The sequence below is a fragment of the Tachysurus vachellii genome, chromosome 19, assembly GCF_030014155.1.
Source record: "Tachysurus vachellii isolate PV-2020 chromosome 19, HZAU_Pvac_v1, whole genome shotgun sequence".
Taxonomy (NCBI): Eukaryota; Metazoa; Chordata; class Actinopteri; order Siluriformes; family Bagridae; genus Tachysurus; species Tachysurus vachellii.
In genome coordinates, this window is record NC_083478.1 from 8,392,466 (window position 1) to 8,412,475 (window position 20,010).

The 20,010-nt window shown below is 41.3% G+C and overlaps 1 protein-coding gene across 6 annotated transcripts in view; it reads right to left on the reverse strand.

Moving 5' to 3' along the window:
* The window catches only part of rerea (arginine-glutamic acid dipeptide (RE) repeats a), a 151,399-nt gene that overhangs the window by 23,021 nt on the left and 108,368 nt on the right, over window positions 1-20,010 (reverse strand). For 4 of the 6 annotated variants that reach the window (XM_060894502.1, XM_060894503.1, XM_060894500.1 and 1 more), the window contains exons 4-9: window positions 15,404-15,509; window positions 14,299-14,395; window positions 13,248-13,352; window positions 5,252-5,300; window positions 3,540-3,661; window positions 3,318-3,417 (exon numbers count right to left, since the gene is read on the reverse strand). In XM_060894502.1, coding sequence (XP_060750485.1) covers window positions 3,318-3,417; window positions 3,540-3,661; window positions 5,252-5,300; window positions 13,248-13,352; window positions 14,299-14,395; window positions 15,404-15,509 — 579 coding nt within the window. Of the gene's footprint in view, window positions 1-3,317; window positions 3,418-3,539; window positions 3,662-5,251; window positions 5,301-8,728; window positions 9,034-13,247; window positions 13,353-14,298; window positions 14,396-15,403; window positions 15,510-20,010 lie in introns of those variants that run through there. The other 2 variants (XM_060894506.1, XM_060894505.1) reach the window with 2 other exon arrangements.

The window sequence follows — 20,010 nt, forward strand, 5'->3', positions numbered from 1 at the left end:
ATCTCATTTCAATGTGTCTCTGCTAGTGGACACCTAATTGTTCAGGACAAATTGCCCCCCCTCCCATTTTTTTTTTGGATCAGCAGAGCCCAGCTATGGAAAGTCAGTATGAGGAGTGGAGTAGAATTACAAAAGCAAATATATTTGAAATCGCTATGAACAGCAATATTTCTCTGAGCCATTGACTGGTTTATTGCTAAGAATAAAAAGCCATACTTTGATTATTCCAGCCCACAAAATGTAACTGTACACCAGATGGAATAACGAGTGGGATGTGAGCCATTTGCATTAAAGATTAGACTCTGTATCCAAAACAGTGTTCAGTAACCTCTCCAGTTTGGACATTCTGTCCTGCTAACACAATAACTCTTCCCTCTCAAAAGCTTAACAGCAAAAGAAAATGACTCTTGCTGATGCCTGTGTTCTTATCCTTATACCACCCTGATGGATACATTATGGCTTTCCTAAGCGAGGCTTATGGGATTGGCCTAATTGCTGCATTTGTGTTTTCCTGGATGATTTTTTCCCCCTTCAGTCAAATTACGAGAAGCACTGAAATGGGGATAAAAATAATGTTAGGACTAATTTAGAATGGTAAACTGTTGTTGAGACAGAAATTACAACCTCTAAGTCAGAGGTATTCAACTAAAATTTAAAGAGGTCCAGTAAGAGAAAATTTCTTGAAGCGAAGGTCCGGAAGATCATAATGTCTAACTAGTTAGTGTGATATATATTTATGTAGCCTAGTAGTTGTATCAACATCTGCAAGCAATCAATACCTGACTGTCAAATCAAATAAATTCAGTACAATTCAAAAACGTTTTGACAATATTTATGACAATAACTTTTTGACAAAAATGTATGATTGTAGATATGTATAATGTTTTCTCATTAAATAAAGTAGGGCTACATTTCAAAATAAGAGAAAATAAATAAAATGTGAAAATTGTATATGTTTAAATAAAGTGTTTAACTTTCCCTTTTATATCTCAGTGAGAGAACTGAGCTCTAGCTTGGCTTGGGTTAGGGTTAAACCTGGGCTTGAATGGAGTCAGGGCCGTTCTCATACACATGTGTAGGTGCTCATTAGTGACCCTGGAACGATATTTAGTTTGGATTATGTTCATTGTAGAGAAAGCTGCCTCGCAGTTGTATGTAGAGCCAAACATAGTCAGGATGTATAGGGCTACTTCCCTCAGACCTGGGAAAGCTGTCTCAGGGACGCTGTCTTCAGATTTGAGTGGATATGTTTTTCAAAACCTTTATGTGTTGTTTCATAATGGCATTTCACAATGCCACTTTTAATAAGTGCCATGGTTTCTGAACATATGAGACACACTGGTTTAGTGTGAAGTGGGAACATAAATGAGTCTGTATATTCTGGATTAAATGCTCTATTTTCGCTGTCCACTTTTCTTTTTTTGGAGAGCGGCATTCATTTGTTCTTTATTCTCCCTTTCTCCGTCTCACTCGTCTGTTTCTCTCCCTTTCTCCGTCTCACTCGTCTGTTTCTCTCCCTTTCTCCGTCTCACTCGTGTTTCTCTCCCTTTCTCCGTCTCACTCGTGTTTCTCTCCCTTTCTCCGTCTCACTCGTGTTTCTCTCCCTTTCTCCGTCTCACTCGTCTGTTTCTCTCCCTTTGTTTTCTACATGTATCGCTATCTTTCTTTCATGTGTAACTTTACTCTAATTCTCTCTCATCTGTCTTGCGCTCTTGAGTCGCAGTGTTTACTTCAGGAATGCACAGATTTGATTGGCTGAGTGGAATCCGTGGGATGGCTTAACTCGCATGCAATTGGTCTGTGCATTTACACTTACCTTTACCGTAAAGATTGCAAAAGCTGCGCAGTTTAAAATAGAAGCGTGCCTTGGCACGTAACAGCCCCGTCAAGTTTTAAAGCATAACCTTTTGTTTTGGCCGTAGGTCCGGGTCCGGATTGGACAGCTTCTGGGTCCGGACCCGGACCGCGGTCCGCCTGTTAGTGACCTCTGCTCTAAGTAATTACTGGATCTGATTCAAAACCAGAGATTAAACTTGTAAAACAAATTGTTCATATCTTTTAAATATTTTTTTATAATGTTTGCTTTACAAAGAAATGAATGTTGTTAAAAAAAAACAACAACAACAACAAATAATAAACAAAAAACCGTGAAGAGATACATGCAGTAGTGCATCCTAAACTAATGATCTCAACTATTATGGCACCCAAGTTCCTGCTTATGGTGGCCTCATGGTTTCCAAACACAAAAACATGATCCGGGGTCACGTTCTGCTAAAGATGAAGATTAGACACTATTTGTTTCAATTCCCTTATTAGGTAACAGCTCTATGGGTTTTGTATGAATCAGGCACAGTGACTTTGCTGTAAGTGCTAATTACAGCTCTTAAATATAGAGATAACAGAAAATCAAACACAATTGCATGTAACGTCCATTGTTAGCTTATACCTCGTACGATTGTAATCGTGTATACGTTTTCATCTGCGCTCCCTTGTGGTGAAATACGTCAACTGCATGACATACAAGGCTAACAGTCGAGTGGCTTCCCTGCTTATTTAAATATAAATAAGATAATTACCAGGTTGTCGAGCTGAAAAATCAGCAAACCATGCATGATAGTTGTGCACTGAAATGCATTTACAATCAGTAAAATATTAAACTAGACTCATTAATTCTGTGTTTGGCCTCTGATAACACATATGATGATGTGTTTCCTTTTTCCAGACATTATAGTGTTAAACAGGACGTTTGGGTCGATGTTACAAAGCTGTGCTTTGTTTGTGCATCTGTATTAGAGACTGAGCAGCGCAAAGCAAAATGCATTCATCATCCACACAAACCATAAACAGACTGAGCCGCAATACCGTCCCTGGCCATTTCACTGACAGATTACCAGTTATGCTTTTTATACCTCATAAAAAAGGAGAATCTTGCTGACAGCAGATTCAATTTATGAGCGGAGCAATTCCAACAGTCGGTTATGTTTGGGCTGTTATATTAAAGGAAAGCAGAAGAAGAAGAAAAAAAAAAAGAATCCCCCTGCCTGGTTCTTCTTTTCGTTGCGTCCAACATGCTAAAAGCAATTAGCAATAAATCCTTCTGCGCTTTGCAGGAGCATTCCTAATATCTGGAGTTAATAATGCAGAACTCATCGTTCTTATATTTATGTGTCGCCTTGGTTACTGATGATTTTTTAGCAAGAAATGGAACAGTTAACGAATTTTTTTTTTTTTACAAAATACAACACAATGAAAATTCAAGCTGACACGTTTACTAACCAACATCACTTATTTTGGTGTTTGTGAAATGATGAACTTACAGTGTTTAATGCATTGAGTGTAGTGTCATCCCGTGAGGCAGCCAAGCACCCGTCCTCTGTCGAGCCTCCATCACACATCCCCGCAAACGCTGCCATGCTCCTGCACACACAAAATCTACATATTAACACCTACACAGCTTTAAATAAAAATGGACGAACACATGGCACCATTTTAGCCTGAAAAGCAGTGAGAGCGAGCATGGCAGGGCCATGTGAACTCACCTGGCTGCCCGCAGGTACATGAGCAGGTCACAGTCATTGACCCCCGGCATCCAGACCAGCTCCTCATTTTCGGTCACTTGGCCTCCGGGAGAGGGGAAAGGCTGCAGCTCTGGGAGCTTGGCCTATTAAATAATTGAAACAGGGTTACAAACAAACCACAAAAAGCTCAAGCAGCTAGTGACAAATAATATTAACAGTCCCTATGTGGATAATAGATGGGTAAAGCAAATAATTAGTGCTGAATGATTTTATATGCAATTGAACCAGTTACGCCACAAAACAAGTGCCACCTCTCTTGCCATACAATTTATTCAAGGTATTAAAGGAAAAAACAAAGTGTTTTAAGGTCTTAGTAGCTGTCAAAACAGCTTCAATGCCCCAGTGAATAAATTCCACATGTTTCTAGTATTGTACTGGTGAAATGTACACCATTCTTCCTAAAGACTGATGTTTTTAATAACACAGTGTAGGATGCTGTGTCAGTAATACATAATACTTCAGAAGTTCAAGTGCAAAAGTTTTTGTTGCAAAGGCAAGAGCATATGATTTAAATCATATGGTACCCTGTGTGTGGGGTTGGGGTCATCCTGTCAGAAACCAGGTCCATCATCTTAGTATAAAGGACATGGGTCACTGTATTCCATATGGAACACTGTATTCGTCTGCAGTAACCTCTTGCTCTAAAACAAACATGTAGAACTAAAGAATGCTAGCTTTATGCTGGTTATTCCTTTCATATGTATATATATGTATCAAGTTGTTTTGGTGGCACGGTCCATGATGTACATCAAAACGTTCCATTTTGCATGTGAAAAACCCAGAAGATACAACTAATATCTTCATCCTGTACAAATATATATATATATATATATATATATATATATATATATATATATATATATATATATATATATATATATAAAATAATAACTTCATATACCAGCAGTCATACTAATATATCAACAATATTGACACAATGGTAATCTAACAACTTTTTATTACTACATTAACTACTGTGCAGTGCTCCTAATGCCTCTAAACACCCAGTGTCAAGTCTTTATTAAGCCCATTTGGAATAGAAAAGTGCCATTTTAACAGAAGGGGCTTAATACTTGAATGATTTTTTCAACATGCCATTTATTTCCCGTCGGCTCAATTAATGTTTGTGAGATCTCATTTCCTTATTGAAAGATATCTTAAATCATTCCGGATAAATGGATTGCTCTGAATCCACGCACCAGTGCATTTCTCTCTGTTCCAAACCTATCACGTAGTCCATTTGAGGACATTTAAAGAGGGACATACTGCTGTAATCATTCCACATGGGAACACACTGATGTAGTACGTCTGAGACAAAATGCTCTTTAAAAGCTATGACAGTAATTGCTGATGATATTCTGGATTTTTCTACATCTGCCATTTTGCCTTGTGCCCTCGCCTTTTTTTTTTTTATTAGCTTTCGATTTCAGAGACTGAAACCAGATCTAATTTCCAATAAACATGGCCAAGTCTGTGTGTCTTTCAAGCCCACCCTAGCCCAGAAAGTGTGTGAAATCCATTTCATTGCAAATAAGTCCACATTAACCCTTTATGAGAAGCTTGCCGGTAAAATTACTATAAACCGAGTGCCACATGCGAGCACTAGTCTATAAGGATGTACATCATTTAGCGTGTACATGTTTAATATTGTAAGAGTGAAGGAATAAACAAACCTGGTGACTGGGACCTACTCGAATCTCCCCTTGGGTGCTGTTCAATCGCCTGCAAACCAAAAACAAACAAAAAAGTTCAGGTGACAAAACAAAACTGGGTTGAATACCGCCATTAAAGTCAAAACAAACTACATTGAATACATATGCAGGATATGTTACCATTCTAAATGCATGAATGTGGTAGCATTTAATACGGTTAAGCTAAAACACAATTAGTCTCAGTCAGATGTCATACGTCACTCATGCGATCCAGTGTCTGCATACATTTACTAGTAAATTGTCATCTACTGTAAGCATCTACTGTACGACTTAAACAACTTGCTAATAATATTTAAACAAGGTTAGCTAAATTATAATACTTTATATGACCATAGTAGATAAGCTCATCTAAGCAGCATTGCTGACATTTGTGTATATTTAAATAAAAAAGCCAAACAATTAAAATATCAGTAACAGTTCACCCTTAAAAAAGCAAAAAGCTCATTGTACTAAATAAAGTTAAAGCCATTTCAACTTATTTTCCACTTTCCTGTCATCTATAACATGAACACTGCAAATTATATAACACACTGCACAAAGGAGCACAACTTGTGAATAGAAAAACACACTGAAAATTAGCATCAGATGACGACTGCACTAATATATACAGATGTTCCAGATTAATGTAATAGTGTACGACAGGCAACATAAGGGGACGATACGGACTGGAAGCCATGCTGCTAAACAAAAGGACAAAGGCGGTGAGAAGCAGGGAATGATGGGCCTCATTGTTCATGCAGAGGTACAGTACAAACAGCTTCCGAAAGACCAGACCGTACGATGGTAGAGGGACCCTGAAATGACTGCTGCTACAAAGCCCCCCTCTGGTAACTATGGCAACCACAATTTAATAATAGTGTTCCGATCTCCAGCTGCAGTGGATTAAAGAAAATGACAAGATGTTCCTCTCAAAAAGCATTTCCCCCTTCCGTTGCCAGGGCAACGGCGCCGATTTTCATATCGCCGTCCGCAGCGTGCGCCCAGAAACTGTCAGTGTGATTTGCGTCCGGAGCAGAGCACCCTCCATCATCACTGTGAAACTGGTCGGAACGCCAAGATGTGGTGTACGTGTGTGTGTGTGTGTGTGTGTTGGGGCCTCTGGTAGCAGCTCAAGGTCTCAAATCACAGCCTTTCTTTCATGCCTGTTTCATAAACACTCGCTACAACACTCATTCCTCCTCCAGCCCCAGCCACTAAATTCTGACAAAAAACATAAGCACTGTCAACTGAAGGAACGCTGCACAAAAACATATATTGCAGACAGATGCAAAGCGTGCAGAGAAATCCCCACATTAAACACACAATTGTCTACAGATTAGTCCACAGTTTAAATTTTCTTCTTTTTAAGATGCATTTAAATTAGAATTGAGCCATGAAAAAAATAAAATGCAAGTTGAGAACAGGAAGCAGATCAGAACAGTGGGTTTAGGCTGAAAGTATTTATTGAAGAGGTGCAGCAGAGAAATCACTGAGAACTCTCCAGAACATTGTGCTGCAGCTTTGGCACTGCTGGCAGGCCTGAGCAGCACAGCGTCGATCACCCGAGCAGGGGAACGTGACCCCCAGGAAGCCATGTGCCACTCTACGAGACATGCTCGTTCCTTTTGGTTCCAATAACAATCTACAGTTCAAGTTCGTACTCAAGCTGAAGCAAATAAGCTGCAGGAGGCTCTTTTAACAGAGCAGACGACACAAAAATAATCATGGCAGTAAATCATTTCACTCCCATGAGCAGCTGCTTGTTGCTGTGCTAACACACAAACATTAATTCAACATCGAATTAAAATACACTGTCTGCTTTAAACAGTGATCAGAGCAGCATACTGACAAACATATGCCTTGTTACTTTAGAAATGATTTTAAAAATGCTGTATGTAACACATTTAAAACACTCCGACAGGTGCATATGAACACAGGCACTCCAAAAAAAATCTTGAACCTGTAGATGCATAAACACACTGCATTATTTACTTTTCTTTGTCCTCAACTGAAATGACATTTATTTATACAGCCCATATTTTAGCAGGTCAGCTCTGTGTGTGTGTGTGTGTGTGTGTGTGTGTGTGTGTGTGTGTGTGTGAGAGCTTGCTATTATTAATCATCAGAGCCGTGCATGCCATTCCCTTGTAAATCTAGAGACGTCCAACACAGCCAGTTAGTATGGTATCAGATGTTGTGTGTTAACTTTGACATTTTGCACAAAGCGCACAGACGAAAAGCTTCTCTCTCAAATTGGTGGATGAGTATAATAATAACCACTGATTAATTATTAAGCATTTAATTACCAAAAAGGAAAAAACCTATAAAATAAACTGTAAAATACAAAATAGTACAATGACACACTTGCATTAACTCACATGTTTCAATCTAATACAGAAAAATTGTTGGACTGCTATCAGGTTGGATTTATCATTTCACGATTCAATGTACTGATGCACTTTATGCTGAAATGACCAGCGATGACTCACAACAGTGATTACGGACAAACACCTGAGAGAGAAAACAGTGTTCGACCACGGTGTCATCATGTCTGCGAGGTTTTGCTTAACTTAGCAACGGAAGCCTGTAGAAGATGTCAATACTGACCCATATCTAGAGTTCTGATATAGGTGGTTTAACTGGAAATTAGACAAATGAAACAAAAATATTAAAACGTATATGAATACGATTAATGTCTCTGTATAAAAAAATAAACAATAGTGTGCAGTGTGAAGTTCTCTATGATAATACGTGAAATAACTAAAAAGAAAATATCCTAGCTATATTACACAAAAAAATAAACGACCGCAGTATGACAACAGTCTACAAATATAACTTGTGCAAATGTATTTCCACGATTTTTGTTTCTTTTTTTCCATCCTGTATAGCAGAACTGTGATGCAGTACTGATGTGTAATGGCACATGATGCGCCACAACAAGCAGAGGGTGCATCCTGCATAATTTAACTCCAGCACGAGGACAGCAATCAAGCTTAGCCCCGCCCCCTCCATCAAGCTCAGCCAATCCCTGCACGCCTGCAGTACAGTCATAACATAACATAACATAGCGCGAGCGTCCCAACTTTATTTACTCCAGTCCTGAGAGACATTAGCTTTATTTACTGGTACACTTAGTCCCCTGCGCCATGTAACCCTGTCTGTAAACACACACAGAGCCCTGACTCTAGTAACATAAACATGTGAAGTTACCAGACTTTTCACACGTTACTGACAGGTTTATTCTTGATCAAATGTAAATAAATAAAAGCACCGCTTGGTACTTGGTGTCAAGAAGCTCGGATATGAAGGAGGTATTGGCCTGGAGCTACGATGCAGACGGTTTATTAAAGCAGAGCACCGGCGACAGACACAAAGCTCGCGTTATTAAAGCCACTGCGGCATAAAAGCAGCAATAAGCGCTGGGCTCAAAGAGATCTGAAGTCAGACGCTCACACATACCTCCTCGGGCTGAACAAGTCATCCATGTCGGACATGACACGCTGTCTGCGTTGCACGCCGCGATACACGACTCTCCTTCTCCGCTTATGCGCTTCGGATGCGCTCAAAATGGAGGCTCATGCGCTCGCGCTTTCACCGAGCTCGTGCCTTGTGTGGTTGTATGTGTGTGTGTGTGTGTGTGTATGCGTGCGTCTGTCTATGTGTATGACCTCAGCTTCACACTCGGTGCGCGCAGTTCCCGTTCCGACAGGCGCCACTGAGCATGTGCCGCGACCTTCCACACCGACACGCGCGCAAAGCGCACTCCATCCCCGCTGCTGCTACATGAGCGCGAGCGGAGCGCCGCGTACCAAACAAACGCGAGGGAGCGGAGGGAGGGAGCGAGCAGAGGGAGGGAGGGAGGTAGCGAGGAAAGGGAGCGAGCGAGCAAAGGGAGCGAGCAAAGGGAGCGGAGGGAGGGAGCGAGCAAAGGGAGCGGAGGGAGGGAGCGAGCAAAGGGAGGGAGCGAGCAAAGGGAGGGAGGGAGCCACAACCTCGGATTGGCTGCGTCCGAGACAGCAAGCTGCTATCTATTGTAACTATGGCAACATACGGCGGTATACTCTTGTGTTTGATGCATATATATATATATATATATATATATATATATATATATATATATATATATATATATATATATATATATATATATATATAGCTAGCATGTGGTTTGGGACGGAGCCGTAAAGGATGATTTTCATAACCATGGAGTCAGATTCCCTCTCGTTATGGGCGCGTAAAATCCTTCATGCACCCCGTTATTACACTGTAATATAATATAATAATATATATTAAAAGAGCCCACAGCAGAGCCAGCTTCACAGTCAGACAGCATTTCACCGTACAAGAAACATGGAGCTTCAAATGTCCGCTCTTTGTGCTCTGTTAAGCACCGGTCCAATATTATTTCAAACCATCAATCGATATCTGCGATATTCTGATAGTTTAAACAATTCTAAACTTCTAATACATTTAAGAAGAGATGGCCAGCAGGATTAAGAGTCCTATTATGGAAACTGAACACAAAAGCATTAATGGCGGTCATTAAGAATACACAGGACAGTATGTAGAATTTAGGCTGAGGCTGATTTCTATTGAGCTAAAAACTGTTTTCTGCAGTCTATCGGTGTCACAACAATTAGTTCAATTAGGTGCCTTGCTGACAAATCCTAATCATCAACAGTGATTGACATGGTTTACTCGATTTGCCTCAGCATATTAATACGTACAAGGCAAATAAAACTAAGGAAAAAAATAAATGCTTTGAAATAAATATCTAAATTTCCTAAAACACAAATTACTCCACAAATAACAGGGCATGTAATAACTACAAATATATATAACTATTATACTATATATATATATATGGTTTGTACTGCTCTTTAGCTATGATCGTACTATTTTAATATTAGTGTGTGTGTGTGTATGTATGTATGTATGTATGTATGTATGTGTGTATATATACCCGTAGCTAAAGAGCAGTACAAAAAGGAAAACCACATTTTCCCCCAGCTACGTTTATATGTGATGCATGGCTATTAGACATTAATAAAAACAGACAGAGGAGAATTCATGTGTTTTTCACACTTCCTCATAATTCACAGCACATGTGCACATCACTGCTGGCTGCTCGCCCGGACCCACACATCTCTCAGCACAGACGTGTCAGTAATAGCTAAAAAAAAAAAAAGATCAAACTGTGCATCTGGTCGTCTTATCTTTATCTCTTAAACCTCCTGAGCAAATGCTATGAAGGCTTGAACTGTTACTTTAATACATAAATGCAATATACTGTATAGTACAATCATGGACCATCTAGCTTCTGAATGTTACTTAATTAGAAAATAAATACATGCACACTGCAGTTTATTTACACTTTGGATACTTCACTCCCTTGCATACTTGTAGCATGATGTCAAAATGTTCACAATGCTCTTGCGTAATCACATCATCAAAACAGTGTAGAGATTTGACACACTCTGTATGGAGTTAATAGCTTTAAACTATTTAGCTGCCTCATGAAACACTGTCAGATGGGAAATTTAGTCGAAGTCATGAATTAATGAGGGATCATTTCCCAACAGATATAAAGAGCGAACAGCGATCAGTGAAGAGATGACAATGAGGCTGGTGTTTATATGCACTAAGCAAATTTTCCCTCAGGTGAGAAGATAGGGGACTGGCTTGCATGAAGAGCAAAATGTCTTATTTCCTAACAAATTATCACTTTCCTAAAAAAGGTGTAATTAGTTGTTTTTTTATAAGTGGATTTGCTTGCCATTAAAAAAAAATCAAATGATCAAATAACATTTTAGTATATAAAATAACTTCTGTATATTATTAAACACAGAATGGCTACTGGATGGGCGAGACATCTGAAAAGTCTGTATGCTCTAAACAAAAGAGCAGCAGAAGAAAGTCAGCAGCAAGAGAAGACCACATTGGATAAACAAATATGTTAATGCTTTCTCAAATATTTATGGAGAAAGTTATATTCGAACAGATGATGAACGCTGCTTCCTACATCCTATTCTGTTACCAGGTCGTGCAGTCTGATGCACGTCGCCATCTGTCACCGTTGGTATAACAGACAGAGATCACGTTTTGAATAGACAAGGATTCCTTAAGCTGAGATGGAAGTCGGTATTCAAATTGTAATGAACGGCATGTTCTGTAAATTTGTACAAGCTTATCTAAGAACACCAAATGTCCTAAAGCTGTACCCCTAAGCTATGAGTTTATGCTAATAAATCCTGTAAAATGTTCAGCTCTATATTTAAACGAATCCTCACCTGTTCTCAGAGTAAGAGGACTGATGAAAGCAGATTAATTTGCCCTAGAAAACAGTGTTTGATCAAGAACAAAGGACAGAAAGGGCTACCTTTACTTTAATAAAATGTGTGTAAGGAGTGTTGTTAGGCATCACTGCTCTGATTTAAACCATGCTGATAAGTGACCTTACTTTTGTCAGTAGTATCTGATGCTGAGGAAAAGGACTATTTGTAATAAAATAAGGAACAATGAACCAACAGAACAACTGGTAAAACATGTAAGACCTTTATGTTCTGGCTCTCTTGTATGAAGAGATGTACATAAAAAAGCAAGGAAGTTACTTTTTACTTGAAGTGTCCGATGTATGTAAGTTTCCAGCACCAACACAATATAACATGACTGCTGCTGATTAGTTTAGCCAAACAATTCCCCTGGGAAATAAATCCATTCTGCTGCACTGATATCCTTAAACTCTGATGTGTAATATGGGAGAAGGCTTTATGTCTCTTCCACTGACCAGTTTTTAATTATTTACAATCCTAATTTAACATACCTGATTCAGTTAATTAAGCTTTTATTACCACCGGGTGCACATGACTAAGTTTCCCAAACAACTCCATTTTAAATGCATCAATTTAATTATGAGTGTTATTTATTCAGCCACCGTTTAGTTAAACCTGACTGTTCCATGTTAATGTTACTGCCTTTCCATTTTCATTTTCCATGCAATTAGGGTTGCATTGGGGAAGTCGTGGTCTAATGGTTAGAGACTCTGACGCCTAACCCTAAGGTTGTGGGTTCGAGTCTCGGGCCGGCCACGACTGAGGTGCCCTTGAGCAAGGCACCGAACCCCCCAACTGCTCCCCGGGCGCCTCCAGCATAAATGGCTGCCCACTGCTCCGGGTGTGTGTTCACGGTGTGTGTGTGTTCACTGCTGTGCGTGCACTTTGGATGGGTTAAACTCAGCGAACAAATTCTGAGTATGGGTCACCGTACTTAGCCGTATGTCACGTCACTTTCACATTTACAATACTAGTATTGATTTTTAAAAAAAACAACACTTTATCGAATAAACTCAAAATATGATTTTATCATTATTTTATATAGCAAACGTGTAAAAGATTTATGTTGCTGTTTTGCATACATCACTGATTAATTCCTCTCACTTGTGCACTATATAGTAAAAGCTGCTTTTGTGGAAAGGAAAGGAACAAAAGGAAAATGCAAGGGGAAAAGAATTAAAAGGAAAAGGAAAAGACCGAGACAAAGACTATTGCTACATGTACAGTGCAGGGACATTCTTTTCTCTGCATGTTCTAGCTTGTTAGGAAGCTGGGGTAAGAGCACAGAACACATTGCCCCTGGAGCACATGCGGGTTACAGGCCTTGCTCAAGGCCCTGACAGTGTTGCACTACACTGACAGATTGGCAATGCTGGGATTGAAACCTTCTGACACATGGATTGCAATTACAATCATGCGATACTCTCTGCCACTGAACAAACGTAATCATCCACAATTACAGAGCATCCATTATGTTACATATTTTATAATGTGAAATGTTTTGTAAAGGTTATTTTTCTTGGTAATTTGTGTAAATAAATAGACACTTTTGTTGGTGCTTTATTAGCATTACTATACTATACTATTGTGATCTTCAATTACTGTGCTAATCATTTTTGACATGGTGAAAACCCAGCGTGTCTTACCTAGTCTCTGGGTTATATCCTAAAATGTAGAAGAAGGAGTCGATTCGTGGTTTGAACTCCCTGGCAGCAAAAATGTCAGAGAAGTGGGCGATGTTACATTTTCCTCTGCAAAACATAACACAGACAAACACAAATGAGCCTCAAGTAAATGTGCACATACATTTCCTGCTTCTACAGTAATCATGCTATAAAGTAAACACATCTGGCCAAGCGTGCTACCAGCTATGGGAGCTCAATCACTGTTAAACTAATATTGTTTCTTGTGCGAGTAAGGTAGAGATGAACAAAAAATTATTCAGAGGCATTGTTATAGACTGCATGATCCATCTCTTCACCCTCAGATTTAAACAAGGGATGACAGAAAACACATGGGATCTGCCCACGCACTCTCCCTCACACACACACACACACACACACACACACACACACAGAGAGAGCTATCAAGAGCCACCAACTGCATCTCAATATTAGTTCACTCTCACTTCCACGCCTGTGCTTTCAAAATAACAAGCACTGGTGTGGTTTGGTGCTCGGCACACAGACACGATACCTTTCTCTGAAGATGAAAGGGACAAGGGGCTCGAAGCAAACATTACACCATGCTTTCAGAATTCAGAGTTTACTAAAAGCCCTGTAATAAGTCAAATCAAAGGAGCCTTTGGGCAGCAGAAGTTGCAGCTAATTTGCCCTGAAATCACTGGTTCAAAACTGTGGCTTTGTGTGCCTCTTTCCAGCTGGTTTTACTTAAAGTGCTGGAAAGGAAAAGGAGGGAAAATGGAACACATGGCTGGAGAAAAAAAAAAAAAAAAAGAAGACAGGGAAGATCTGGTTTCAAACACTGAGAATCAGCATGCCTGTCCTCTTTTTTCTTCTGACCATGGAAAAGAACAGCATGATTGCTTTGAGCTGTAGTGCACATGCAGAATGTTATAATGGAAAAGCTGTCAAGTCCTGAGGTCTTTACTGAGAGGCTCGATTGTTGCATAGCATGACAACATGAAGACTGTGCAATAAGAAAATGCAGATATGACTCAAACAGCAGGTGGGTTACCTAAGGGCTGCTGTATGGTACGTGTCCACGTAGTCTGAGATGAAGAGCTCTCTGCTTTTTACTACAGGGTCAGTGATGACCAGTTCCCGACCCGAGTCTATAGAGAGAGAGAGAGAGAGAGAGAGAGAGAGAGAGAGAGAGAGATAATTAAATATGGATCATTAGCATGCACATAGATAACGACTCACAGCCATACTAAAAATCAACAAACAAATAAAGAAAACTTTATATATCGGGGTATATATAATAAAAATGACTTTCAGTTTAAAGTAGCTTTATTCCTATATTTCTATTTCTATAGTATTTCTATAAGCATAAAAGTTCTCTCGTTTTTTGTTGGTAGATGTTTCATAAATCTATTTTTAATGGTCATTGTGAATCATAGAAAGACCATCAACTATCCTGCTACTGCTTTATATATATAGATATCTAAAGATATCTAAAGATAATAAAGACATCTGAATGTAAAATGCAGCAAAATTTAGTCCCATAACCAGATCAATGTATGAAACTAATGCAAGTTTATTATGTCTCGCTGCAAAGAACGTGCCTTGACCCCAGAAAGGTACTGATGAAAATCAAAAAAGTAAACATCGATACAGAGCTTCATTATGACAGAGCAGGATGAGGGATTTTCATTCTAACCCAGGCTAGGCTAGGACGTGACGTCAGGGAGGGAGGGAGGTAGGGGTGGCGATGTCTGCCAGGCTGACAGGACTGCAGAGGCGCTCTTGGCTATTTTATTACAGTGCATTAAAATCAATGTGGTCTCGACACAAAGCCGAGTGGAAGCCCTAACCTGTTATTACTTCTTGATGTATGCATTAGCCCAGAGATGGCCATGGGACTGAGAGATATTACGCTCAGGGTTATTTGCACTTCACCTCACACTGCCTTTGTTTGAAGGAGCGTTACTATGGAAACAGGGCCAGCGGGGTGTTTTCACAGACACGTCCTCTTTTATTTGAGGTGTCATTTACTGTGATGTCTAACACATTGCTAAGGATTGTTAAGTAAAAGGATGTGGCAACCAGATCATATTTTACATGTGTTATTTGCTAGTGGTAAAAATCTCTCTCTCTCTCACACACACACACACACATACCGTTCTCGTTGTTGCGGTCCTGTACTAGGTGCTGGTAGACAGAGTCGGGTACCTCGGACTGGCGGTAGTACCATTTCACACTCATTAACAGATGGTCCCGTTTACTCTGGAAGAAGAAAATGAGGCAAACATAAACATATAATAATAAAAACAGACATTTGTTTGTTAACAGCATCACAAATTGGCCTCTTGGCAAACAAGCCTGTGCTGCATGTGCCTTCATGATTCCCTCACTCTGTGCCAAAAGCCCTCAGCAAAAACCAAGTCAATTAAAAAGGGATTGAAAACATTTAGTTTTAATACGGTAAACAGAAAAACATTTGCATTTTTGGACTACTAGAGAGCCAGGCAGGAAGGAAAGCTGTGTTCAAAAGGGAGGCGCTTCAAGCTTCAAGGCACAAATGCAGCCACCCTTCCAACTGTATGATAGATTAACTCCTGAATACAACTGCAGACACACATCTGTAAAGCATAAAACCATAAAGCCAGCAGAGCAAATCGCATGCCGCTTCCTCTTCTCATGTTGCACTGCAAACTCTGCCACCCGCTGTCTGTTCAGGGGACTGCATGCAGTGCCAGCACTTGCACTACCTACAAGTCACCAGGAGGTGGCAGCACTGGGTCACCCAGACCTCCCACAGTCACTCTGCTTTCCAAGCAAGGGCCAGGATGAGGGAAGAAAAGAGCAGAAACACTGTTTTCATTCCCTGACATGAAATATTTATTGTGCCTTCACACAAACCCAACTGACCATTGAAACAGTTTAAGAGAACGTTAAAGAAGCCACAGCTGAGCACCAAGCGAGTGATCGGGCCTCTGGAGCAGCTGCCAGAAATCACAGTCGTTTTTAACGTGCCTACAGAATACCACATTCCCCACAAGAAGGCTAAGCATGCCATCACATCAGTCTGCTGGAGGAAAAAACATCCTGAGTGGAACAGAAAACTGAGGACTTGTTTTCCCCCTCGGCTTGCCTCGCGTTCCCTGCAGTCGCAGAACTGAGCAGCAGAGTGAGCTCATTGTTGAGAAATAATGAGGACTCTGCTACATTTCATGTGGACAGCGGAATGAGTGTTAAGCTGCGTGCATGTGTAACAGTATATTTCCACCACCTGGGCCTGGCATGGGACATGAGAAGCTGTAAAGTTCTGCTGAAGGCTCTATACACATTACTCATGACTCCTGGGCTAATTTTCAGTGAAAGAGAATTAGCCCAGGAGTCATGATCCTGTTAAGTCAGATTTTAGGGATTTTTTCTTTTTATGAAGTAGAAATGTAGCTCAATTCAGGTGGATTAAAGGCAGTCATTATTAGTCTACAGTCTAACTGGGCCTCTTCTTTGTATCATCAAAAGCACTGCTGGAGTGAATTACACTGGAGATACAGAAACAAGAAGGATTCACATAGCTTTCACAGTTCAGAGAAATCTCAGCACTGATAAAGCACAAGGACACACACACAAAATCTTTTTTACATGAGCATACACTCATAGAGCCACCCAGGCATCTTGCAACAACAACAAAATCATGAAACTAAACGAAGCTGAAACCTGTGACCTTTTTCCGAATCTGTCTCACAGTGGAAATGACTGTTTCCTTATTAAACCCTAATTATGTTTTTATGTCGCAGAGAGCAGATCAGTGCACAGAATCAAATTATCAAGATAAGCACTCGCAGCCAGACAGGAAGGAGAATGGGAGGCAGCAGCAAGCCGCCCATTACAATTACAAAGATGAATTGATTAGTGACATTCCAAAGTGCTCTTGCTGCAACTCTTTCTCCCATCTCTGTAGGCTGTATGTTGGCTTTTGCCCAGCACTCCTGGTGCTCTCGTGAAACATGCTATACCCCGCAAAACGAAAGCTCAAAGCCAAACGGAGAGGCCACTTATTCAATCCTACACCCAGTCTCTCAGAGTAGGCCCATTCACTCCAATAAATCTGAGCTTCATATACGAGAAGCACACAAAGGCAAGCGCTGGTGATGCCTGAGCCATGGGGGTGGAGTTAAAGAGTGGAAACATTCCTAAGACTAAGCAGGCCTCACTACTCTCAGGAATTGTTTCGCTGCCCCTTTTGTCTTTGCACCAAAACCCCCCCCCCCCCCCCCCCCCCACTGAATCATGCACTCACACTGTCCCCTTGTCTCTCAAACAGACGCAAGCAGTAATTACAGCGCAGGCATGTTGAGTCCAAGTGCAGCGAGGGGTTAAGGCTCTTGGGGGAGTTGAGCTTTATAGACCAGTCTGGGAGGTTGTGACGGTGTTTGGAGTGTGCCGAGCAACAGCCACCTCGCACAGCTACTAAAAGCAAAACAAGTCAGAGCTAAAATGGCAGCAGATAGCCTGTGCTCCAGTAACATCAACAATGAAAAGAACAGCAGCACATGGAGCATTTTTTGAGCCGAGAGGCATGAGGGCGATAGAACAGGAAATTAAAATGAACAACTTGAAAGCACAGGTAGTTATACAGTGAGTTAGGAGGAGTTATTTTATTTTTTTGCTAACAATAAGGTCACAGTGTCCTGTTTCCACCTTTATTTGATTGAAAGCTTTATGCCACTCCCCTGCCAGGCTACAGGAAGACTTGATGACATTACACACTGCCTTCTGCTTAGAGGAATCATTAAACATGGCCGGTGCAGCACCTCTCCTGGCAGCTGTCATCTGTTGGCAAGGGGGTGACTTGGGGCATGTTCCCATAAACTCCCGCATTAACAAGAGAGCCTGGTGAAACTGCAACACTGAACCCCTTTCCGTGTGCTCATGCCATATTACTCCATCATAGCCCCCGGCTAAGCAAAACCAGACCCGCCGGCAAGCATTAACAGGAAATATGGGTTTATTTTCCAAACGTTTACATTCTGTTTCTCTTTCGCACAGCAGATCCAAACTCCAGAGTGCTTTAACAGGCTCCGGTTTCAGTACAGGGCAGAGTGCGGCCACTGGAGGAAGCTGGGAAAGCTGGGATCTCCCACTTCCTGGACAAGATGGAGACTGGAAAAGGGGATGAATGTGCATCTCAGAACTACAGTTGTAAACCAGAGGAGACAAAATGACTGGGAAGCGTCTCACTGAGTGTGTGTGACATGGTGGCATCAGGCAGACAGATCTATGAGCTAATCTCCTTTCCAAACATGATATGATTAGTGCACAGAACACAGGCAGGCAGCGCTGCTTCAGGATGCTCTCTCATACATGATGGATGTGGCTCACACTGCTTCCGCCCAGTGCATTCTCTGACTCGCTGATATAGACCAGACACTGCTACACTCCATACAAAGTGTATGACTGACACACACACACACACACACTCTAAAGCTCTTCCATGTGTGCCCCCAGTGTGCAAGGCTTCCCACAGCTGTGTGTGCATGAGTGAGTGAGGAAAAACATTCCCACACTCTGTTCTAAACGAACAAAGAAAGGCAAGAAAGCCACATGCACACAACCTGAATGTGTATTGTGTGAAATAAGTAAGTGCCATGCAGAAGCACTAACACAGAAAAAAGGGTGCTAAGCCGAGCTGAGTCGAGCTCCACTATGTGGAGACGCAAAACAAGCCTTTTGCGTTGCCTCATAGCTCGAGAGTAATTGAGCTGCCCTGCCTCTCCTCTCGCAGGCTCAAACTAATAATGGTAAACAAGTGTTGATGACATGTTTCCTCCCTGCAAGAGCCTGTGTACAGATTACTCCTCCTCCGCCCGTCAACAAGAACAAATGCAAGCAGGAGGGGAGGAGGGGAAAGAAAAGGAGAGGAGGGGGAGTCACAGCTGTGATGGCGGCACAGTCAGGACCTTTATGCTGCTCCACATAGGGCGCCTCTCTTTTCTCTCTGTTCTCTCCCTCTCTCAGCGCCCATGCTATTTAGATATTAAATCTCCACTCACTTTGAACACAGCCTGCCCATCTGTCAGCCCTGCTCTCGATTGGATTTGACGAGCATTATGCAGTCGGGGGATTCTGAGTGCAACAAAACCAGGATACACTGTACACAATGCACAATGACTCGGTCGTTTACTGGTGGTGTGTCGAGATGTAGATCTGCTGCTACTGTATTGCTTGTCTTTTTTGAATAAAGCAGGGTGACTCATGCAGAGCTGGACGTGCAAATAATGCTAATTAAGACGTGCCCGCTGTGGCTGTAATCGTATGCAACACTACAGAAACACTTCAAACATTTAAGAGCCTGAGCACTTCACATAATCACTCTCTGATCTCCCTGCAGGACTCGATCCAGAGTCACGCGATACACCAAGGCCTGGTTGATACCGAGAAACGTGGCACAGCGTTTGGTTTGCTTTGCCCAGCAGGTGTGCTCGGGCATTTCCCCAATTCCCCCACCTTTTCCATCTTGCCCTTCACTGCTGTCTCCTCCTCCTTCCTCTTTTCAGAGTGCCCCCCCACTAAGTGCTCAAACACTTAACAGCTAATGACTGAAACGTCGAAGGCTAGAAAAGCGGGAGGGGGGGTTCATTTGTCAGCCAAGAAATGATTGACAGAAGTCTCCAGGCGACAATGTGTTTAATATTTAAAAGAGCTTGTTATTGTGTTGCTATGCAGAACTAACAATGTTGCCGTGCAGCTATCACACTGGTGTGGATTTAAGAAG